This window comes from Geotrypetes seraphini, chromosome 6 (genome assembly GCF_902459505.1).
Source record: "Geotrypetes seraphini chromosome 6, aGeoSer1.1, whole genome shotgun sequence".
In the NCBI taxonomy this organism is placed as follows: Eukaryota; Metazoa; Chordata; class Amphibia; order Gymnophiona; family Dermophiidae; genus Geotrypetes; species Geotrypetes seraphini.
This window is the reverse complement of record NC_047089.1, coordinates 240,400,291-240,425,821: the sequence shown is the minus strand read 5'-3', so window position 1 is coordinate 240,425,821 and position 25,531 is coordinate 240,400,291. Positions and strand designations below refer to the sequence as shown.

The 25,531-nt window shown below is 43.1% G+C and overlaps 1 protein-coding gene across 1 annotated transcript in view; it reads right to left on the bottom strand.

Moving 5' to 3' along the window:
• The window catches only part of RPS6KA3 (ribosomal protein S6 kinase A3), a 122,943-nt gene that overhangs the window by 93,013 nt on the left and 4,399 nt on the right, over positions 1–25,531 (bottom strand). The window contains exon 2 of the mRNA XM_033950052.1: positions 19,356–19,412. Coding sequence (XP_033805943.1) covers positions 19,356–19,412 — 57 coding nt within the window. The remainder of the gene's footprint in view (positions 1–19,355; positions 19,413–25,531) is intronic.

The following is a 25,531-nucleotide window of genomic DNA, read 5'->3' as shown; positions in this document are numbered from 1 at the left end:
CAAGGAGTTAAAGTGGTCATTAAAAGAGAGTGTAGAGTCAATGATGATGCCCAAAACTTTGCTTGAGAACTCAAGCTGCAGTGTGGCGCCAGAAGGCAGTGAAATGAGGGTGGGTTGCTGCTCTAATTTTGGGCCGAGCCAAAGTAGTTTTGTTTTGAACTTGTTCAGTTTCATTTGTACAGTGAGGGCCCAAGATTGGAGATTCATTATACATGCTGTTATGTTCTCAGAGAGATTAGTAAGGTTCGAGTCGGTCTCAAGGAGGACAAGGATGTCATCTACATATGTGTAAAGTGTTTCAAGGGGGGATAGATGGAAGAGTTTCAGAGAAGACATGTAGATGTTGAAAAGAATAGGGGATAGAGGTGATCCCTGCGGGACCCCACATATCGGTTTCCAAGGAGAGGACATGTTGCCATTCATGCTAACAGTGTAAGAGCGGGATCATAAGAATTTCAAGAACCAGTCTAAGACTGTGGAGTCAATGCTTATCTCAGAGAGTTGGTAAATTAGAATATTGTGGTGGACAACATCAAAAGCTGTAGAAAGGTCGAATTGTAGAAGGACAGCAAACTTATTAAGACAATGTAGTTGTTGAACCTTTGAAATGAATGAGGCCAGTAGGGATTCGGTGCTGAAGTTGGGTCTGAAGCCATATTGCTAAGGTAAGAGAATGGAGAATCTCTCTAAATAAGATGAGAGTTGGACAGATATGATGGACTCTAGCATCTTGGTGAGGAGAGGAATATTTGCTATAGGACAATAGCTAAATGGTGAGGAAGGGTCTAGATCGGCTTTTTTCAGTAATGGGGTCAAGGCAATATGTCCCATTTCTGCGGAAAATAGGCCCAATAGTAAGGCAGAGTTTATAAGTCTGGTGAGGGATGAGATGGCCTGCGTGGGAATTTTCTCATATAGGTAAGAGGCGAAAGGGTCCAGGGAACAGTTGCAGAATTTCGGATACATGCTCAAAGGCAGTCCAGGATCTGTCAGCTGCGATAGGGATTGAGTCGGCTGGAATAGGGTTGGAGTCAGTGGCACCAATGAGTTATAAGAGACTGCTGGTAGGAAGGAGCAACTTATGGTAGTGACCTTTTCGTTGAAGAATTTTGCTAGATCGTCTGCTGATGGAGAGGAGGGGAGGATAGTGGAGTCGTTTTTAGAGGTAAAGGAGCACCAGATGCTAAACAATGTACTACTCTGGTTGTTGGATCTGAAGATTTTATCACCATAGAAGTTCTTCCTTGCTTTTTTTTAGTACTGTATTGTAGAACTTAATATTGTCCCTCCAAGCCTGTCTGTCCACAGGGGATTTAGATTTTTTCCATTTACGCTCCAGTACTCGACATTTCTGCTTCAGTTCTCTGTGGTACGGAAGATATCAAGGGGCCTTATGGGAGTAGGAGACAATTTTAGTGGATAGTGGGGCAAGGGAGCGGTAGGTAGTCTCAGAGAGGTTTACCCAGTTATGCCAGTTGAATTCTGGGTTAGCAGGCTTAGGACAGGAGGGAAGCTGGTTGAGAAATTTGGTCCTGAACAGTTCGCTTGCTATTTTTTTTGCGGAGGGTAGAGTTTGTGGCACAGGATGGAGCCCCAAGGTGGGACATGAAAATGGGGAGACAGAAAGAACCTAAAAAGTGGTCGGACCAAGGGACGTGTTCCCAACGAGCATTATTGGCTGAGGTTTTGTAATCAGTAAGATCGAGGAAACTGATGATGTCTAGCGTGTGCCCCTTTTCATGGGTTGGAGAGAACGCAGGAGGGGAAACCTAGAGAGTTGAGGAAGTTATTGAATTTAGTCACATCCTTGTTGGTGTTGTCATCTAGGTGGAGATTAATATCACCAATGATCAGTAATCTTTGGAATTTTAGGAAGGCGCTTGTTATGGCCTCAAGGATGAGTTCGGAGGATTTGATCCAAGGGGTTGGTGGGCGATATAGTAACAAGATGCCCAATGGGTGAGTGTGGAGATCAATTTTGCTAGATCGTCTGCTGATGGAGGGGAGGATGGTGAAGTCAACACCAGCTACGTTAACTGCTCTTACTACAATCTCTGGCAATCATTCCAGAGTTTAACTATTCTCTAAGTCCAATAATATTTCCTCCTTTTGGTTTTAAAAGTATTTCACTGTAACTTCATCGAATGTAATCTTTGTAATTTTTGATGGAGTTAAAAAAAAAACAAAAAAAACAAAAAAACTGATCCATTTGTACATGTTTATACATCACTCAGGACTTTGAGACTTAAATTATTTTTCCCCTCAGCCGTCTTTTTTTCAAGCTGAAGAGACCTAAACTCTTTAGGCATTTCTCATATGACTGGAGTTCTATCCCCTTTATCATCTAGGTCACTCTTCTTTGAACCTTTTCTTGTTCCACTATATCTTTTTTGAGATAAGGCAACAGGATTGAACATAATACTCAAGGTGAGGTTGCACTATGGAGCAATACAAAGACATAATATTCTTATTCTTGTTAATCATCCATTTTTTAAAATAGTTCCTAGCATCCTGTTTGTTTTTTTGGCCGCCACCACACATTAAGCATACCTTTAGTATCCTTGGCAGTCCAGCGGTGAATCGTGGCAGGAGTGACATTCCTTCACTCCTGCCCGTGCAGTCGCTAGCTAATTGGCTGCCGCGAGAACTTGTGGTAGCCAATCAGCTAGCGGCTCTGCACAGGCAGGAGTGAAGGAAGGTCACTAGTACCGCAATTCACCGCTGGACCGCCAGGGATCCTTAAGGTATGCAGGGAAGGCGGGAGGAAGATAAAAATAATTAAAATCGGCTGGGACAGGAAGCGGGAGGGATTCCTCCTGTCCCGGCCACTGCTGGACCATCAGGTCTCATGGCAGGCTCAGTGGAGGCCTGCAAGGCATCGGGAGGGAGGAAAGAGTAAAGAACCTGGCAGGGAGGGTGCAGAGACTGGTAGGACAGGGGAGAGAGTGAGTGGGCTGGAGGCAGAGCAGGGAAAGATGGGAACAGGGTGCAGGGCAGGGCAAGGCAAGGCACTGCGCTTGAATATTAACACCCACCTCCCCCTTTCCCCCCCTCCCCCCGGTTTATATTCAAGTCAACTTTTTTCCTCCTTTTTGGGGAGAAAAACAGTTACCTCGGTTTATATTCATGTTATTTACCATATATACTCAAATATAAACTATCTCAGACCTCTATCATTTAATGACCTCCACTATACACAGGCATTTTCTTTAAGTCCAAAGTCATTAGTTTCGTACTTCAGGGCATTTATCAATGTAGTTCTGTTCTGTGGCTGTCAGAAATCAGACTTGCTCATGTGTAACAGCATTTGAATTCTATGAATTCAATACAGCATTCCTCAACAAACTTCAGTTCAAACATTGGTACACAGTTTTGACATTCAGAACACTTATCAATTCCACAGAACGATTACATCAACGGTTCTCATTTCAGTCCTCTGGACATAACCAGGCAGTGGGGTTTACAGGGTATCTAAAATGATTATGCAAGAAAGCAATGCATGTGGCTCTCTCTCATGTACCAAGGACTGGATTGAGAGCCTCTGGAATACAGTAATGGCCTGAACAAGGGGAGCCAAGGTTCAAAACCTACTATCAATCCTTATGATCCTGAGAAAGTTATTTCTTTCTCCATTGCTTTAGGTACAAATGTAAGGGCTAATGCATTTAATTTGCATTAAAGCTATGTGCTAAAACTTAGCATAGTTTGCTAACACAAGCATAACTCAAACTTTTTTTTCCTAGAACCTGTAAGCAAATAGCATGCATAGGTCATGTGCTAAAAATGTGCACCGACATGGGAGAACACATTGGAAATATGTACCACAGGTCTCCATTGTTTGATATAACACCAGTCACCAAAATGACATCTAGGAGGTTTACAAAGAATAAAAGCTCAGAGAAGAGCTGTAGAAATAGAAGAATGCAGATGAAATTGAAAAAAAACAAACCACCCAAAAAACCTATCTTGCACAAAAATTTTGTATCAGCACTTGTCTGGATTGCATGGATATGGATCTGCACAAGAGCAAAATGCTGTGTTATGATTAAAATACCAAACTTTATGCATAGAATAGCATTCTGGAATGTGGACAGATGTATGCACATGCAATCTGATGAATGCCAATACCCATTTGTCAACAGTCCAGCACTTTATTCTTTCTGGGCCTAAATGAGTGGTGGGCAGGGCTCTGATCACCTTGTTGGGCAGACTGGATAGACCGTAAGGGTCTTTCTGCAGTCATTTAGTGTGTTACTATGTTCTTCAGCACGTCTCATCTCTCTCTCTTTATTTATTTATTTTTAACCATGCTCTTCATAGAAGGCAGAGAATAAAGTTGTGGGTCGGTACGATATCAATGCTGCTGATGAAGAATGAGGTAAGTCTAATGCCTTCTTGTGATAAAGTACAGTGGAACCTTGGTTTACGAGCATAATTCGTTCCAGAAGCATGCTCGTAAACCAAATTGCTCCTGAGGAATCCAACGCTGTTCCAAACCCTCCCCGCGATCCAGCTTCCCCCCCCCTGCAAACCAGCATCCCACCCCGCTCGCGTTGCCCCCCCTCTCCACCGCGATCCTACTTTCCTCCCTCCCAAGCAGTCAATGACACCCTTTATCCGACTTGGCACCAGTGCCGGTGCCCGAAGATCCTCCCTCTTCTGGCGCGGCTGGGCGGTGCGTCGGAGATCCTCCTTCTTCTGGGCTGGGCTGGACTGGCTTTGAGCATTTGCGCATGCTCAAAGCCTTCTGGTCTCGTTCTCAATCTCGGAGAGAGCGAGACCAGAAGGCTTTTGAGCATGCGCAAATGCTCAAAGCCAGTCCAGCCTAGCCCAGACCAGAAGAAGGAGGATCTCTAACACACCGCCCAGCCCAGGCCGCGAGCAGGGGGGGGATGCCGGATCGCTGGGGGGGGGGGGGCGCGCTCGTACAGCGAGGCAAGCTCGGTTTACGAGGCACCAAGTTTGCGAATGTTTTGCTCGTCTTGCAAAACACTCGCAAACTGGTGCACTCGTAAACCGAGGTACCACTGTACTAGCACAGTCAGCCTGTCTTTTGTGTACTTCTCGGCCTTTGACACAGAACAATTAATAGCTTCATTAGCCAGGATATATGTGTGTCTGTGCACTGTTAGCTCCTGTATAGAGTACAGTATACACAAAATTCTATGCAAAACCCAAACTAACCACTGCACAAAACACAGTGCACATCATCGTATCAGAATTTCCAAGTACAGGACAATACCTACTATACCTGAATGCAGCTTGATAAACTAGAGAAAGGCATAAGCTAAATCCAAATTTTTATGTTAAACATACACACATTATCTTTTCACTCTATCAAGTTAACAGAGGACTTCAAACAAAATTTTAGCTGAGTCACTTGTTTAGCAAATTTAACATTTCATATACACATCACGTTATTTCAGACTATACCAAGATGGATTTTGCAGACTAAAATTTTTACCATGGGATTAATATAGTTACAGCAATGAACAAAAACAATTAGCTAAGAGGCAGGAGAATATAAAATAAAACAATTTCACAAAAAAATTGGTTATTTTTTCCATCTAACCAAGCAGTAATTTAAAAGTGTGCAACTTAATATAATTTCATTTAAGCAGCACGGTATTTTTTACAGCTTATTTTAGACCATACACAAAGCAAAAGAATCACAATATAATATGGTAAAAATCTAAAGCAGTCAATTCCAGTACTCCCAGGCAGAACATTTCAGCTATCTCATTTTCAACTGTGGAAAAGCTTACCCGACCAGAACGAACACGAAGGGCCCAAAATCGAAACATCGCTACAGAGCCACGAGATTAGACATTTTCTACAAGCTTAGTTCTACTCCCAACAGGAAGACCAAACCTTTTAAAAGTTCTCGCTACCAGCTGTACCGGCAATTATAAAATTTCCTGTGCAGCAAGTTAGAGGGACTGTGAGGAAAGGGGGCCTGTTTTGTTTCCTGTGGTACAAACACAAGGAGAAGGCTAAAAGCACACACTCTACAGGAGCTGATAGCACAAATCAGAACAGGAAGCTGTAACAGATTTGCTGATAGCAAAAGCCTGTTAAGAGAGCTTTATTTCTAGTTCCCGGAAAAGACATGCAAATCCATCTATGATACAATGGAACTGACATTAACTAGGCAATGCATTATCAAACTCTGAATCATCCAAAATAGTAAACCTAATTTAAAATGCTGGAATGTACGTAATCTTGTTTTATTTACATTATTTATGTTATGTGAACTAAACCAAATGTACAGTATCCTCATTTACTGTCCAATAAATGTATGCAGTTAAGTCTAGAGTAAAGATGAAATCAATAGCATTAACATCCTTAAAATACTCGTATAATAAGAACATAAGAATTGCCATACTGGGACAGACCAAAGGTCCATCAAAGCCCAGTATCCTGTTTCTAACAGGGGCCAACCCAGGTCCCAAGTACCTAGCTAGTAGTAAAATAGATTTGATGCTGCTTATCCTAGGAATAAGCAGTGGATTTCTCCAAGCCATCTCAATAATGACCTATGGACTTTTCTTTTAGGAAACTATCCTCAACTAAGGATTGCTCTACAATGGCTGACTAGTAAGTAGGGAAGGCTGTGGCACAAAAGCCAATGAAGGATGCAAAGCCCGAAAAGGAGCACAACAAAGTAAAAAATAAAAAAATTATTTCATTTTACAGTCCTGGCGACAACATTCTTGTGCTTCACATAGGTTGTTGGAGAAATGTAGCATCTAGACACATTTGTCATACGGCCCTAGAAATTTACAGTTGTAATTCAACAAGTTAAGGAATTTATTAAAATCTCCCTTCCATTTAACAGAACTTTCTGCTGATTAACATAGTAACATACAGAAGAACAAAAACATACCTGCCAGTCAGAACTCTAGTTATTTCCACAAAATACAAAAAAAAAAAAAAAAAAAAAAAAAAAATTGAAATGCAAGACTAGTTGTTATAGTAACAGTGGAACAAACATTAATATTTGTAATGTTTACACTGCTTTAAAAAGTAACCTCTATAGAACACATTGATGTTTTTTCTGAAAATGTATAACAATGGGACTTCTAATAACATCAACGAAAGATAAGACAATGTGAATCAGAAGCTCCATTTGAGGCCCTTCCTATTAAGTTATCACCTGTGTTATATTTTGAACATGGTATGGAAAGATCTTGCAATTTCTTTGAAAGTGGCCTAGACCAGTGTTTTTCAACCGCTAATCCATGGACCGGTGCCGGTCTGCAGAAATTTCTTCCTGGTCCATAGGGCCGGCATTCGCATCGGGCTCCAGACAGTGCTCTTCAGCTGCCGGTCCACGGTGCGATCGATGCGGCGTTGTCTTCAGGCCAGTTCCCTCTTCCTCAGTGCTGCAGTGCACAAAGCCATGGGCAGAGGCTCCTACACGCGTCCTGCACCCGAACCAGAAGCCTTCTCTCTGACGTCGCAATGTCAGGGGGAAGGCTTCCAGATGAGGCGCAGGGCACGCAGGAGCTGCTGCCCATAGTTTTGTGCACTGCAGCACTAAGGAAGAGGGAGCCGGTCCGAAGATAACACCAGGGGTGGCATAAAACGGCCAGGTGGGAGCAGGCCAGAAGGCAAGGCACAGCATGGAGGGAGGGAGACAACAACGGTAGGGAGAATGGTTTTATTTTTTAATTTAGTGATTGATTTACATCTGCTGTCTGTACTTTGCACTGTTCAGGAAGAAATGCATTTGTTTCCTTTCTTCTGGGGTTGTACCGCATGCAGTCTCGCATGCATGTATGTATATATTAGTACTTCTAGTTTTAGGTCCCATATTTGCATGGAGTTATCTGTGTTCTGGTAGGAATGAATATTGAGAAGCATACAGTGTGCTTTGTATAGTTTAATTTTGTGGTTAACCATTATGTGTTTTTAATACGATTATATTGTGTGTGTGTATATATATATATATATGAAAAATGAATGGAAAAAATGGTATTATAATTAGTACTATTATGGGGGCGGAGATTGGGTGGAGGTGGGTGTGGTCTGGCCCACGACTTAGCCCAGTGTTCAACTGCCGGTCCGCAAAATAATTATTTTATTTCCATCAGTCCATAGGTGTCAAAAGGTTGAAGAATACTGGCCTAGACTCCAAGTAAATAAAGAGGTGATGTTTTTAGCCAAGAGGGATGGAGAGCTAGATATTCCTAATCTCAAGAAATACTATCAAGTGGTTCATGCAGTTGAAGGTGATGACAGAATAGCAGTTTGCATCAGAAAAAACACAAAAACCAGTGGATGCAGATGGAATATGGTGAGGAACCAAAGGAGACTCACACTGAACCCGCAGCTTCACCACAACCAGAAACCAGAAAAGAAGTTCAAATAAAACATACTCACAACTTTGTTGACAGTGCCGGCAGATGTCGGTTGCTCAGCACTATGAAGGCAGAAATGTTTAATAGTCACTGTGGTCTTTTTTTTTTTATTACAGTGAAGGAAAAGAAGAAAAATCGAGACCCAGTCAGACCCTCTATCATTGGAGGGAAGGAGGGTGAGGCAGGGACATGGGGGGCCCAGGTGTAACCCTTAAAGCCGGCACCATTCAGCCAGACACCTCTGTCTCACTGAAGAGAAACCTGAACAGGAGAAAATAATTGCCCAGTCACAGCCAGAATCCAGGAGCTAGATGAATAGCAACCATCACCTGCTGGGAGATAGAGTATACTGAAGATGCAGGAGGCGTGCCAGCCAATAGGACCACTTGTTAATCAGTTTCTCTATCTCCACCTGCTGGTAGATGTGTGCTATCCCCATTGGATCTCTGGATTCATCTGCTGCTGTTGCTAAGGAAAACCTGGATATCTCAATCCATCCTCCTTTTTCTGGAACTATATGGTAACCCTACACAAACTAGAGGACAAACCCTGATTAACCACTGATAAAGGAAGAGAAGACAAACTTTGAAATTTTAATCCAAGCTGAAGGAATACATCAAGAGCAGATAAAGAAGATTTAATAGATGAAATAATTTTCTCCAATAAAATTAGGGTACATAACTTCCAGTGGGGATCTTCTAAGTTAAGAGAGAAAATTTAACAGAAAAAATTATGATAAAAAAATAAGACTGACTAGGGTCAAATTATCAGGCCTCACCATGAAAACACACATTTTGGAATCAAGTACCCACATCAAATAACCCATTTTTTACTTAAGGGTGTCTTAACATTTAGCATGGGCTAATTCTGTTTGTGCTCTCTAAGCTTTAGTAAAAGAGCCCCTTAGTAAGTTATTTTGAAATAAATGTTTTCTTAGCATTTAGTACTCACTTAGCTGCCCCTCACTATCTCTCTGCTTATCTCCCCCTGTGTCCTCCCTCCGTGAACTCCGCTCAGCTGGTAAGTCCCTCCTATCTGTGTCCTTCTCTTCAACTGCCGACTCCATCCCTTTCTGCCTTGCTGCATCATATATGCCTGAAACAAGCCGCCTGAATCCCTATGGTGGGCTCAGTCTCTAGCAGTGTTCAAGGCCCAGTTAAAAGCCCACCTCTTCGAAAATGCTTTCGATTCCTAAGTCCTTTCACCTTGGATTCTGCATCCCCAGCCCTATATGTCATGTTTGTCTGTCCAAGTTAGATTGTAAGTTCTTCTGAGCAGGGGCCATCTATAAATGCCAAAATGTACAGTGCTGTGTACGCCTTTCAGCACTATATAAGTGATAAGTAGTAGTAATTGTTAGTGTTTGTTCAGCTTTGGTAAAAAGGGTTCCTAAGAAGCTAACAGGGCTGAAGATAGTCAACTAGCAATCAGCTGAGGTGATCCAATTATGAGTATTTAAGAATGATGATAAAATACATCTATTATACCAAGAGAGAGATAAAAATAAATGGGGGGGGGGGGGGGGGGAGACTCCACACAGCCGACTCTCTACAAATGTTCGATACCCTGCTTCACACGACATAAGTAGTACTGTAAATTAATCTGAAGTCAAAAGCATGCCACAGATTAGCTTTTCCTCAACTGGATCATATCACTTAACTACTTGTCTTCAATTGATACAGAATTGAAGCAGTATTTTGCTGCATAGTAATACTTGATTGTTTTTAGTTAATTCCCATAAGATTTTCAGACTCAAATGCACAGCAATTAGCAAGATAAGTATTTACTCAACTGATCCTCTGTATTCTCAATTAGAGACTCTATTTGATGTATTTTAATTTATTACCAGTTTCACGAGACTCCTATTCATCCAACTTTTTTCCTACATATATAGAATTCAAGAAACCCTTTGACAGATTAAACTCAGGCCCCGATGCACAAAAGGTTTCCACACCAGTAAGATTTGTTAAAGTAGTCTTACTGGCACAAAAACCCCTCTCCTGAGGTTCAAAAAGGTTCTCTGTGGCTGCTACCAATCCGAGAACCCTATGCAAATGCATCGGAAGGAGCTCATTAGTATGTAAATGAGCTTTTTTGTGCATCACAAGGAAAGGAACCCTCCCCTCCCTTTAACGATTAAAATTTTCCATCAGCTCTGGAGCTGCCAGTAGCTGTTGTGCACTCACACAACACATGAACAGCAGTTGCGCCCAATCTAAAAAACAAACAAACAAAAATAAACCAGCCTGCAGCTAGTTCCTCATTCACCCAAAGTACCCTTTTAGCAGCAAAAGCATAAGGCTCCCTGTGCCCCCCAGTAGCCGGCTATAACCTTAACTTCACTGGAGCTGGTGACCGCATCACAGATGCCCAGCAGAAGGGAAAAGTCCAGGGCCTCTTCACTGAACAAGAGCGCAAGGAAGATGCAAGCAGTAGGCATGCGAGAACCACAGCGACAACTTTTAACTTCAAGAAAGGAAACTACGACGCGGTGAGAGTAATGGTAAGGAAGAAACTTAGGAACAGCTCAAAGAAATCACAGACTGTTGAGCAAGCCTGGTCTTTATTCAAGGACACGTTCAGATATGTTAAAGGGAAGCAGCCGGCAAGGGAGGAGGTGGGACCACTGGACGATGGAGATAGGAAAGGAGTGGTGAAGGAGGAAAAAGAAGTAGCAGATAGACTAAACATGTTCTTTTCGTCAGTATTTACAAAAGAGGACACATCCAACGTGCCAGAACCTGAACAAATCTTCATAGGAGATCAAGCAGAAAAACTAACATCCATCGAGGTAAGCCTTGAGGACGTATACAAGCAGATAGATAGATTAAAAACTGAGAAATCTCCGGGCCCGGACGGAATCCAACCTAGGTTATTGAAAGAACTAAAGGAGGAAATAATGGAACTACTACAGCAGATTTGTAATATATCCCTGAAAACAGGCGTGATCCCGGAGAATTGGAAGATAGCTAATGTTACGCCCATCTTTCAAAAAGGGTCGAGAGGTGACCCAGGGAGCTACAGACCGGTGAGTTTGACTTCGGTTCCGGGAAAGATGGCGGAAGCGCTGATAAGACAGCATCGATGAGCATCTAGAAAAAAATAAACTGATGAAACCAAGCCAACATGGCTTCTGCAAGGGAAGATCGTGCCTAATGAACTTATAGCACTTCTTCAAAGGAATAAACAAATGGATGGACAAAGGGGACCCCATAGACATCGTGTACTTAGATCTCCAAAAAGCCTTTGACAAGGTACCCCATGAATGCCTACTACGGAAACTGAAGAACCATGGGGTGGAAGGAGACGTGCATAGATACATCAAAAATTGGTTGGCAGATAGAAAGCAAAGGGTAGGAGTGAAGGGCCACTACTCGGACTGGAGGAGTTTCACGAGTGGTGTTCCGCAGGGGTCGGTACTCGGACCGCTGCTGTTCAATGTATTTATAAACGATCTAGAAACAGGGACGAAGTGCGAAGTACTAAAATTTGCAGACGACACCAAACTATTTAGTGGAGTTAGGACTAAAGAGGACTGCGAAGATTTATAAAGGGACCTGAACAAACTAGGAGAGTGAGCGACGAGATGGCAGATGAAGTTTAATGTAGGGAAATGTAAAGTCCGCTCAATTGTCGGCAAGCGCTTTTGTCTTTCGCGCCGTTGTCTATGAACCCACTTCTTATGTTCTATCCTATAGTGCACTGGAGGGCAGTGCCAAGAGGCAGGGCTGGAGCCCAGGCACATCTACCAGCTCCAATCATGTATGGTACCAGTGGGAGAAGGGGTGGAGCCGTCCCACTCCTTGCCAGTGTTCAGGATCGTGGCATCTGTGAATAGGCGGTTTTGCAGGGATTGGTAGGTTAAAGTTCATTCGGCCTCCATGGAGAGAAACACAATTTCTGAGCCACTGAAAGGGAGAAGATGCATCCTTCCCAAAAGCAGATGGAAGGAGGAGATCATGCCCTTTTCTTGCTTCAGGGAGAGCAAAATACATCATTAAGGACTGCAAAATTGGATGCCAACAGGACTACAAAGTCAGGCTGCCAACATGGAGAAAGCATGCAAGTTTTATGGGAATGACAGGAGGGAGGAGGAGCTTTGTCTAGCGATGTGCTCTTCTGAGCAGATGTCAGGCATTGTTCCTCTCCCTTTTACCGGGGCTGCTCCGCACAAATAGCTTGCATATAATTTGCATGCTATTGTGCTAAGCATCACCAGTTAAAAAAAATTGCACCCACTATGATTTTTTACCATGGTGTCATCCTTTGTGCTTTGTGCATCCTGCTCTCAGTCTCCTTCTAGATTCCCATCCCTCACAATCTAAGTTAAGCACTGCTAGTTCATGTTGAGATCTACTGCATTAAAACAGTGCTTAAATGCAGATTGCCTTGTCACTAGTCAAGGTAAATATTGATTTATCTTCAGTATTTAAGAGGTGCTTTTTAAAATGCATTTTATCAAGACCAGAAATGGTATGCTTGACTTGATATTTGTTGCAATTTGATCTAATAAAAATTTAAAACACAAAAAAATGCATTTTATCAAGTCTTCTCTCATCCTCCCTCCTTCCATTTTCATTGCATAGCTACCAAACCAATTCAAGGGCATCTGCTAAAAGCTGGCAGGAAAATTTCTTGAAAAGCTGAACTCTTTAGCGATATCTCATTTAATAAACAGGAGGACAATTTCTGAATACATCCTCCTGAATAAAAGATAAGAGCATGGCTTTTGAAATCAAAACTCATCTCTTCAAAAAACACTTCCCATCATCATAACCTCATAAAAGTTTAAGATAATGCTCTCATGACTACCCAAACACCACCACCAGCAACACCCGAATCCGAACAGTATTATCTCTACTCGTCTAAACAACAGAATCCGGACAATATTATCTCTATTCGTCTAAACAACCTATCACTATCTACTATCTACTACCAATTTATCCTGGAAAAGTCCAGAACAACAATTGTAACTTAACGCATTCTTGTTTATATGTACTGCAATGCTACTGGAAATGTCCAGTCTTCTAACTTGTAATCCGCTTAGAACCGCAAGGCACAAGCGGAATAGAAATCACTTATGTAATGTAATGTAATGAAAGCTATTTAAAAAACAAAAAACCCCAACAACTTTTGCCTCTCAGTTAAGTGTGGCTACTGATAAGTCATATGATCAGCCGATCCTATGTACTATGTTTGCATTTATGTAATTTTTTTTAAAGTAGTTTAATGTACAGGCAAGAAAAAAAAAGGTTTCTATCTCACATCATCTGGTATGACAGAGCTTTTAACTCTTATTTCGTCTCTTGTACATTACAGATGAGGAGTAGATGAAGACACTGCAAGTCAGTTTACCTAGCTAATCAAATGTCCACCTAAAATGCTTAAATCCTACTCTTACATAACTGCTAGCATGAATTCTGAACTGAGAGCACACATCTTCTTTCCTCAGTCAAGAATTAGTATAGCTTTTACATTGACATCTACTGAATAGCAGCCATTATGACTTATTGCATTCCTTCAGTAATAGGTCTTAACCAAAACTCCATCATAGAGTGGAGTGTCATCAAGTGATTAGAGCATAAAACTAAATCCAGCTGTTCCCCTGAAACTCACGAGAAAAACTATGTGGCAACCCGAAATTGCAAAATCAATGCAGGGAAATAAAAAGGAGCAGTTCAGCCATTCGAAAAAGGCTCAACTGAAGTTTTATTTAAAAAATTAAAATTAAAGGAAGTTCAAGGTACTTATATCCAAACCTTAACAAATAGTTGTAAAAACAGCCCAACATGTTTTTGGCATTTAGAGAGACTGCATCAGGGATGAATGTTACATTAACCAAGTTGGATAGTAAGCTGCCAGATTAAAACAAAAAAACCATAATTAAAACAAAAAAAATTTTTTTTAAGAAATTTAAAACAAAAAGAACACAGCAGGCAAGGGATCACCCTGCCTCAATTAGTATAGCGGCTGGAGCTGCGGCCACCGGTCTCCCTCCTCCCCTATACAAACAAGGCAGGAGGGATGCCCAATCCCTCCTGCTGAAAGACCCCTCACCCACTTCCGATGATCACCAGCAGGAGGCCCTCCCACCCCCCGACGATCGCGGCAGGAGGGTTCCCAACCCCACTTGCCCGATGACTGCCCACTCTTTCCTGATGATCGCCAGCAGAAGGGTGGCCAACCTCTCCTGCTGGACCCCCCCCCCCCAATAAACCACCCGTCCGGCCTGACAACTTGCTAGGTGAGCCCGGGGAGAGGGGGGGTTCCAGGAAGGAGGGGTTCAAGGACAGGGATTTGTTGGGTAGGTCCTTCGGCAGGATGGATTGGGCATCCCTCCTGCCTCATTTGTTTAGGGGGAGGTGGGGAGACTGACAGCCGCTATACTAATCGTGGTAGGGAGATCCCTTGCCGCAATTAAGTATAGCAGCCGGCGTCTACAGTAACCCGGTTCTGTAATCGACATCTGTAACATGGACGTTGGTTACAGAATGGGTTTTTATTGGGTGGGCCTAGGCCCAATTCTGTATAGGACGCCCTTCCAGGGCATCCTATACAGAATCCGGGCCCTCGTGTACGGAATCCGGAAGGGACGTAACAGAAATCCTAATTGACGCTCCTGTAAAATATCAAAATATTCCAAATAGTCACTAAGTTGTTCAGCCACAATCACTTCCATCACTTTTGTTAATAGTAGAATTGAGGCTACTGGCCTATACTTACTAACCTCATCTAATTTTGCAGCAGAATTCTTAGGAATAGGTATTAAAATACAGTGGAACCTTGGTTTACAAGCATAATTCGTTCCAGAACCATGCTCGTAAACCAAAATACTCGTATATCAAAGCGAGTTTTCCCATAGGAACTAAGGGAAACTCGCTTGATTCGTTCCTACCCACCCCCATCCCCCGAGGCCAGTGGCGCTGCTCTACCCCCCCCCCCAAGAACCGGCATTGTTCCCCCCTGCTCATGAAGGTCCCCCCCCCCGTGTGATCCACCATCCCCCCGCTTGTGGCATCCCCCCCACCCCCACCCCACTGCAATCCGGCATGCCCCAGGCACCCACCCACTCGATCACATTCCTTACCCCCATTTGGCACCGGCACCAACGCACAGGACATGCCGGTGCCCGAAGATCTGCCTTCTTCTTTGCGCTGGGCGTTGAGCATCTGCGCATGCTCAAGGCCTTTGGGTTCCCGAGAATCTCGGAGAGAACGGGAACGCATAGGCCTTGAGCATGCGCAGATGCTCAAGGCCCAGCGCAAAGAAGAAGGCAGATCTTTGGGCACCGGCATGTCCTGTGCGTGGTGCCGGTGCCAAATGGGGGTAAGGTATGTGAACGGGTGGGTGGGTGGGTACCTGGGGCATGCCGGATCGCGGTGGGGGGGGGGTGTGCTCGTAAATCAAGGCATGCTTGGTTTCCGAGGTGCTGATTTTGCAAATGTTTTGCTCGTCTTGCAAAACACTCGCAAACCGGTGCACTCGTAAACCGAAGTACCACTGTAATATGGTCAATATCTCCAGGGAAGAATGTATCTAACAAACACAGAGATGAAGAATATGTTTCAGATAGTAACAAACTTTTTGTTCTGAGGGGTGGTTGAAAAATATGTCCACCACTATTTCCTCCACATAGGGAAACATCCTAATATCAAATTCTTCAAGTTCAGAATTATCTAAAATCAAGGATTCTCTGCTTTTACAGATTTTTCTGTCAAAGAACTGTGGAAGTTCTTCTGTGGAAGGAGGAGATTCATTAATAGTTGTTTTAGATGGAAAGTTAGTTAAGTTCAAAGAGCTGGCCACAATCTGCTAAAAAATAGAGAAAGCACCAACAATCCTGCGGGAAACCGCAGTGGTAACAAGATGCCACCAGGGGAATGGGGAGGAGGTGGGGCAAGGAACTGCAAACAAGAGCCAACAACAGAGAACAGAGCAGCAAGGCACCATCCTCCAGTAAGGGCCACTGAAAAAAAGGAAATTGCTGGCTCCCCTGGGGTTTGCTGCAATTTGATCCACTTTAACAGCTGTTAGTCTTTATGAATCTCTCCTGTTTTTTAAAAATATTATTTAAACTGAGGATGGAGGAAGGGAGCCACCTACCTTGAAGGGTCCCAGGGAAAGGGGGCGGGTATTGACCTGGCACCATCAGATGTTCTCTAAGGTCATGAAACCCAAACCTGAGCTTCCAGCTCACTGAATTAGTATTCTAAGACAGAAGCAAGGCCATAACAAGAACAAAGACAGGAGCATGGAAGATTTCCATCTCCAGCAGGCAGATGGATGAGTAATACTGGGAGACTAGAGCGTGTACCATCCTATATCATAGAACAGTGTTCTTCAACCGCCGGTCCGCAGACTGCTGCCGGACTGTAGAAATTTCCTGCCAGTCCACAGCGCTGGCACGTGCATCGGGCCCAAGACGTTATGATTGCTAGAACAAACGGACTGACTGTATTGTGACTTGATTGACAGGGCATGTTGGCCAATTAGTTCCCGGGGATGTTCGAAAACCGAATGCCGACCTATGGGATAGCTGAATCTTCTGTGTTGTGGACCAATAGGCGTTGAGCTGACCGGTAACTGGCTGATGCAGGGGGATTACGATGCAGATGGGAATTGGAGGGAAGAGGAGAGGATTGTAAACACAGAAGTGGTGTGGCGAGCACGGCCTTTGAGACTTGGGCAACATGTTGTAGGAGGATTGCCGCTATAGTACCTGTGGGTTTCCTACTCAAGTTAGTTTACTCTTAACTGTCAAAGTTTTATATGACTTTTTTTGTAGGAAGGAGGTTAATAGATCCCAAAATAGATGTGTTCCAAGAAATTGAAATGGTGAGAAGAAATAGAATGATGGTAGGAAAGTAAACGTTATTTGGTACAGAAATGGCAATAGGAGACAGAATGATATGATTTGATTTTCTTGACTAACTTGAAGCTGATGTTCCTGTGCTTGCCCTGGATCATTTTGTCTCTCGTTAACTTACGTTTCCTGCCTGGTGGTAAGATACAATATATTTTGCTGCATGGAGGGAGGCAACAAAGGTGGGGGGAATATTTTTGAATTTAGTGATTGAATGGTGTCAATTTTGAAAATTTACATCTGCTGTCTGTATTTTGCACTGTTCAGGAAGAAATGCATGTTTCTTTTTCTCTGGGGTTGTACTGCATGCAGAGTCTTGAATCTTAGGGTTTCATTTGTATATATTAGTACTTTTAGTTTTTGGTCCTGTATTTGCATATGGGTTATCTGTGTTCTGGTAGGAATGAATGTTGCTTTGTGTAGTTTAATTTTGTGGTTAACCATTATGTGTTGTTAATAAGATTATATTGTGTGTATATATGAAAAATGAATGGAAAAAACAGTGTTACAATTAGTACTATTATGGGGGCGGGGTCTGGACCACAACTTTAGCCCAGTGTTCTTCAACCGCCGGTCCACAAAATAATTATTTTATTTCCGCCAGTCCATAGGTGTAAAAAGGTTGAAGAACACTGTCATAGAAGACAGCTCAGTGGTCTCTATCTCCATCTGCTGGTGGATGGACACGACCCATTCATCTGGATTCGTCTGCTGGTAATGCTGGGGAACAGGGTTTTTTTTTCGTATTAAACCTTTGTCACCCGAGATGAAGAGTGGAACTCACTACTCTGCATATACTGATGAATAGTTATGTCACGGAAACCTCATATAGCTACCAATTAGAATCAGATCTTGCTCGTACCCCAATTACCCATGCTGCTTCTTTGGTTGTTATTGGACACTGGTAATGAAACAAAACAAATGAGTTGACAGTGACAAACAAGCAGCAATCTAGAATTTTGGTTTTGCAAAAGATTATGCTGATATTTGTGCATCATTTTACTAAATTGCATAAGCACTAGCACGCAATTACCACAGCCTAAAAGAGCTTTCTGCAGGATGCACTGAGGCATCCTATGGTAAAAGCCCAACGTGTGTGTGCAAATCATGCACTAAAAAAATTCCTGAATTTTTTTCAGAAATGGCAGTCTGGAGAGTGGCTGTAATAGTGTGAATTAGTAAGCAAAGCCACTTTACCGCGGGATTAGCACACGAGTCTTTACTGCCTGCAAAATAGGTGGAAGTAAGGGCTCACATGAAAACTTTTGTTAATGGCTGTACACTAATGGCAACATTAGCAAATGGCCATTAATTGGCAAAATGGTAAAACAGCCATTTTCTCGGCTACATTAAAAATTGCCTAAGAGCTCAGAAAAGACCAGCGTAAAGGCATTCCAAGGTCACTTTTTACAGCAGCTTACTAAAAGAACCCCCCAAAGAATTTTGTACTTTTTTTTTTTTTAATTTCCATTCACTTGTCTATTTTTTGTTAAATTTATTTGCACATTAAAAATATAAATTACATTTCAGCCTATGACCTGCCGGAACATAAAAGAATAAACACACACCTTGCAAAATAATCTACTTAATTTTTTATAAAACCAAAAATTTTTCTGTATAATCCACAATCATCATGATGTAGTTCAAGAAAAAATTCTAATTACAAAGTAAACAGGTAGAATAAAACCGTAGGTCCTGTTGAAGGTCTATCATCCACTTTAGTTTTCTGCACTAAAGCAGTATTCTTCTCCTTTCCCATGCTCATTCAAAGCCCAGCTACGTCAGTGTTGCATAGTCTCATGGTGTTTCATGTTATCTATCCTGTGTTAATTTTAGTTCTCATCCAACCACTTTTGGCTGCCCTTGACTTAGAAGTCTAAATGCATTACTATAGTATTCCCCAGATTCCGGGATCTGCAAATTGCCTTACAGCCTCTCACAAAAGCAGCATATCAAACAAAAATAAACCAAGTCTAATCAACCACTCATTCACATTAAGCAAGCAGAATATGGCTAGCAAATAAAACATTTATATCATTAATGTGGACAATTTCATAGCTCTATTATCATATCTTCAGATATTTTCCTTCTGCATCTTCTGCTTTGTTCTTTGTTACAAAAGTACTTACATTTTGATCATTTGTCTCATCTTCTCCCATCGATTCTTCCATAATTTGTTGCCCATTCTGCAAAATTAAACACAAAGAAATAAGGTTCCTATGATGACAAAATAAAAAATAAAACCTGTCGGACCCCAAAAATGTATCTGATATATAAGTTTAGGAGAGAGGCAACAAAGCATCACTGCTTACCTGTAACAGATGTTTTCCACTATCAGCAGGATTGATCAGGCACCTGAGTGGGTGATATCATCACATGCTGATGGAACAGAACATCTCTCCTAAAACTCCAAACTATGGTAATCAAAAGGTTCTGAGAAAGTGCAGCCTTTCCCACACACAGTGGGTTCTTTAGCAGTTTAGGTCAATTCTATAGTTCAAACAGGAATATAATTCTTGGGTAGGCAGGATGGATTGTGTGCCTAATTTATTCTGCTGACTGTGAATCACCCATTATGGGCGTGAAACAATATTCCCCCCCCCCAAATCAACAAGTAGAACTAAGTAGGTCCAAGTTCAAGGATGCTCATTTTGTTATGAATTAATTAATTAACTTTAGGTATTTATATACCACCTGTCAAAATTATCTAAGTGGTTAACAATCAGGTACTCAAGTCCTGGTGGACTCACAATCTAAAGTACCAGGGTCATTAATTATTTATTTATTTAAACATTCATATCCCTCATAACCAAAAACCTATGTAGAATACAAAAGAAAACACAAAACATAGGTGAACACACCTTGATCTTAAAATACTAACATGCAATTCTTAAACTTCCCCAAAATATATAATCATACAAGTTATTAAAAAATAAATAAAATGATAAAATTTTTCAAAACATACAGATAATAAAACAAACGTCAAATTCTCATAACATCATAACCCATCACAGATTTAACAAAGCCCACTGAAAGAAGTAAGCCTTCAAACATTTACGGAAAAGTAAAAGTTTTAGAGCAAGCAGTTAGTTGAAGATGATCCTCACACTGAACGGCCTGTGGAAACAACTATCACAGAAATGTGCAAGAAAGTTGAGGATTTAATTTTGATAGACAAGACAAATTAAGGTTTCCTGAATATCTGAAAAACTGGGCATCTTGGCAGGTACAGTTTGGAAAATAATTCATGAAAAGTTGGGCATGTCCTAGGTTAGTGCAAGATGAGTTCCAAGAATGCTGATGCCATGTCTGAAGGACACAAGGTTCCAATGCTGTCAAGAGAACTTAGAGATGCTCCATGAAGACCAAGTGAATTTTTTTCATTGTTTGGTGACTGAAGATGAGTCTTGGGTCTATCACAGAGATCCTGAGTCCAAAATGGAGTCAATGCAGTGGAAGCACTAGTCATCCCCCGGCCCAAAATAGTTCAAGAAATAAAAATCTGCAGGCACAATCATGGCAACTGTCCTCTGGGATGATGAAGGACTTTGGCTTCTGGAGTTCATGCCACACAAGACATAACCGGAGAGAATTACGCCAACACAATGATTGCTTTACGAGTCAATCAGGGGGAAAAGACGCAGAAAACTCACAGCAAGCATGCTGCTGCTTCTTCACAACAATGCACCAGTACACGTCTTGACAATTACAGGTGGTGGAGAAATGTGGGTTTCAGCATCCAACCTACAAGTCCTGACCTGGCTCCCTCGGATTATTTCCTGTTCCGAGTTTTGAAGAAATCTCTCTGTGGACAGCAGTTTTCAAGCGATGAAAATGTCAAGGAAGTTGTGGTTTGAAGGTCAAACAGAATTATTTTCAAAGGGGGTTAAAGTCATTGCAGGAAAAGTGGATGAAGTGTATGGAGCTATCAGGGGAATATATTGAAAAAATATAAAAAAAAAGTTTTGAAAACTCTTCTTTTTCCTACTGAGATAGATAAATTATTGAACGCCACTTGTTATCACTGAAATACCAGCAAACAAAAGGAAACTCAAGTCTTTTATTGCTGACTAGAACCATGTCATCTCAGAACTCCTGCAGCTGGTGAACTCCATGTCAGATAGATGCCAATAGATAAAGACCAAAGGCTGGCTAACTGAAAATTAAAAATCAAAACTGTTCAGATGGCCCTTTTCAAGACCAAAACAAATAAAAATTAATTTCTAGAATAGATTAAGATCAACATGCCTGATAATAGTTGCTTGTATCGGAACTGCAGGTAAATACACTAGTGGCCAAAATTGTGGAAATACTGAGTTTTTCAAGATCACAGAGCTTTATTCAACTGCAAAGTATGATATTTATAAACATTCTTTGTTTATAAACATTACCTGTAATATTTGTGTAGTAATTTTATTTTGTGGTTAGGAACAACGTTTAGTGATTTGACATCAAAAAGGTAAGCAATCGGTCGTGTTTCTTTTGCTATGTATTATAGAGAATGATACGGTGGTTGTTACAGGGAAAGAAACATAGTAGTCGCTGCGGGGATGGGGACAAGGCCATTCACCGCCCTGTGGAGCGGTGAATGGTCTTGTCTCCTCAGTGAGGCATTAAGGATCGCGCGGTCCAGCAGCCCCCCCCCCCGCCCGATCGCAGCGTTTAGCCAGCTCCCTCCCTCCACCTCACCTTATATGCCGAGTTTGCCGGCTTTCTTTTTCCCAAGCCGCGCACAGCTGCGCGAGTTGATCAATCTTCTCCTCTGACGCAACTGAAAACAGGAAGTTGCAGGAGAGGAGAAGATTGATCAACTCGCACAGCTGCGTGTGCGCGTCTTTTTGAACGCGTGCGGCTCGGGAAAAAGAAAGCTGGCAAACTCGGCATATAAGGTAAGGTGGAGGGAGGGAGCTGGCTAAATGCTGCGATCGGGCGGGTGGGGGCTGCTGGACCGCGCGTGTTCCCGGCTCACACTAGGAAGGAGGGAGTGAAAGGGAAAAAGATTCTGGGCCAAGGGGATGAAGAGGGAAAGAAAGAAACCCTTCTGCGCACATCTTTACTGTAATGTGGCCTCCAGAATTGCACACAGTACTCCAGATGAGGTCTCACCATGGCCCTGTACAACGGCATTATGACTTCAGGCTTTCGGCTGACGAAACTTCTATTGATACAACCCAATATCTGCCTTGCCTTAGATGAAGCCTTCTCCACTTGATTGGCAGTTTTCATGTCTGCACTGATGATTACTCCTAAATCTCGTTCTGCTGAAGTCCTAGTTAAAGTTTCTCCATTCAAGAAGTACGTCCTGCATGGATTTCCGCTTCCGAGGTGCATGACCTTACATTTCTTAGCATTGAAGCCTAGTTGCCAGGTTGAGGACCAACTTTCCAATGTAAGCAGGTCCTGCGCCATATAATTCTGTAAACTGCATTCACTTACTATATTACATAGTTTGGCGTCATCGGCGAATAGTGTTATTTTACCTTGAAGCCCTTGAGTCAGATCCCCTATGAATATGTTGAAAAGGAGTGGACCCAGGACCGAGCCCTGCGGCACTCCACTGGTCACCTCCGATGTTTTAGAGAGGGTACCATTAACCACCACCCTCTGAAGTCTGCCACTCAGCCAATCATTGACCCATGCAGTTAGTGTCTCTCCTAACCCCATCGATTCCATCTTGCTTAGCAGCCTGCGGTGTGGGACACTGTCAAAAGCTTTCCTGAAGTCCAGGTACACGACGTCCAAAGACTCTCCCAAATCCAACTTTCTTGTTACCCAGTCAAAGAAGCTGATGAGATTGGATTGGCAGGACCTACCCTTGGTGAATCCATGCTGACTGGGATCCCGAAGATTCCCTTCATTCAAGATCATGTCCAATTTGCTTTTAATTAGTGTTTCCATGAGTTTGCACACTATTGATGTGAGACTCACCGGTCTATAATTCGCAGCCTCTGCCCTGCAACCCTTTTTATGCAGAGGAACGACATTAGCTAATTTCCAGTCCAGGGGAACTTTCCCCTTACTTAAGGAGAGATTGAATAGCTCAGCCAACGGTTTCGCCAGGACATCGCTCAATTCTCTGAGCATTCTTGGGTGCAAATTGTCTGGTCCCATGGCTTTGTTCACCTTGAGTCTTGCCAGTTCACTGTAAACTTCACCTGGTGTGAACTCAAAATTCTGAAACGGGTCTTCTGTGCTTTTTGTTGCCTTCAACTGGGGACCGTGTCCCGGTGCCTCACAGGTGAAGACTGAGCAGAAGTATTCATTCAGTAGTTCGGCTTTATCGGAATCTGCTTCCACGTAACTTCCGTCCGGTCTTCTAAGGCGTACTATCCCGCCTGTGTTCCTTTTTCTGTCACTAATATACCTGAAGAAGGATTTGTCCCCCTTTTTAATGTTTTTTGCCAGAATTTCTTCCACTCGAAGTTTTGCCTCCTAACTGCCATTTTGACCGCTGTAGACCTGGTCCTATATTCTACTTTTGCCTCTCTTTTCTCCGTGCGCTTGTAGGAGAGAAACGCTTTTTTCTTCTCCTTAATGAGGTGCGAGATCTCCGCGGTGAACCATTGGGGTTTATTGTTTCTTTGTCGTTTATTTACTGATTTTATGAAGCGGCTAGTTGCTTCATGTATGGTTGATTTCAGTGTTAACCACTTAGCTTCTACATCATCGGTCTCTGCTTGGTCCTGCAGCGTCTGATGGACGAAATCTCCCATTCGTGCGAAGTCTGTGCCCCGGAAATTGAGTACCTTTGTTTTCGTGTTTGATCTAGGGAAGCCTTTCCTAAGGTTGAACCATACTATATTGTGGTCGCTGGAGGCTAGCGTATCTCCTACTGAGACCTCTGAAACGCTTTCCCCGTTGGTGAGTACCAGGTCGAGGATCGCCTGGGCCCTAGTGGGCTCCGTTACCATTTGTTTGAGACGTGCTCCCTTTATGGAGGTTAAGAGCCTCCTGCTACCGCTGGTTGTCGCTGAAAATGAGTTCCAGTTTGCATCAGGCATATTGAAGTCCCCTAGCAGTACAGCTTCTCCTCGTAGAGTGATATTCTCTATGTCTTCAATTAATTCTGCGTCCATGTCTTCCAGTTGTCTTGGGGGTTTGTAAACCACACCTAGATACAGGCATTTTTCTCTGCCTCTTGCCAGGTTTACCCAGAGGGACTCCCCGGTGTACTTGACATCTGTGATCCTGGTGGTTTTGATGTCCTCTTTAATGTATAGAGCTACCCCCCCTCCTAACCTGCCCTCTCTGTCCTGACGAAGTAGATTATAGCCCGGTATAGCCATATCCCACCCATGTGAGTCCGTGAACCAAGTTTCAGATATTGCCACCACATCTAGGTCGGCATTCCTTATTTCAGCATCCAATTCTAGAATTTTGTTACCTAAACTGTGTGCATTGACATACATGGCCCTCCATATCTTGTGTTTGCTAAGTCCCTGTGAGGCGTATCCTACCCGAGTCGGTGTGACTCCCAAAGAACTATTTGCAATGTGGGTACTTACCTTGGACATGGAAGCGGAGTTTCGACTCACCTCATCAGGATAATTCCTTTCTGCACTAATATGTGAATGGGTACCCTCCCCCGACTTACCTAGTTTAAAGCCCTGTGAAGCAGGCGGGCTAGTCGGTGTCCGAAGACGTTCTTACCCCTACTGGTCAGATGGAGACCGTCTGGTCCCTGAAGTCCTTGTAGCGCTTCCCCATGGTTTAGGAATCCGAAGTTCATATCCCGGCACCATCCCTGTAGCCACTCGTTCGTCCTCAGGATACGTTCATCTCTGGCTCTTCCCTTGCCTCTAACTGGGAGGATCGATGAGAAAACCACCTGCGCTCCTGTCTGCTTCAGCCTCTCACCCAGTGCTCCAAAGTCTCTGGTGATGGTCTCCGGTGTGTTCCTGGCAGTGTCGTTGGTTCCTATGTGGACAAGAAGCATAGGAAAGTGGTCTCGGGGCGTGAGTAGTCTATCCAGACTGGCGGTGACATCTCGTATCCTGGCTCCAGGCAGACAGCAGACCTCCCTAGATTGCATATCCGGTCTGCAAATTGGTCCCTCGGTGCCCCTCAGCATGGAATCCCCGATGACTATTACTCTGCGCTTCTTTGGGGAGAGCCGGTCAGTTGTCCCTGGAGATGGAGCTGGGTGTTGGGCCTGCTCCTGTTCCTCATCGGCAGTTCCTTCCTGAAGAATCTGGAATCTGTTCCGCAGGACGAGTTGAGGGGTTGAGTACTAAGGCTTATATGGATGTTGCGGGGACGGTGAATGGGATGGCAGTGACGGGGCGGTGACGGGGCGGTGGGCTGG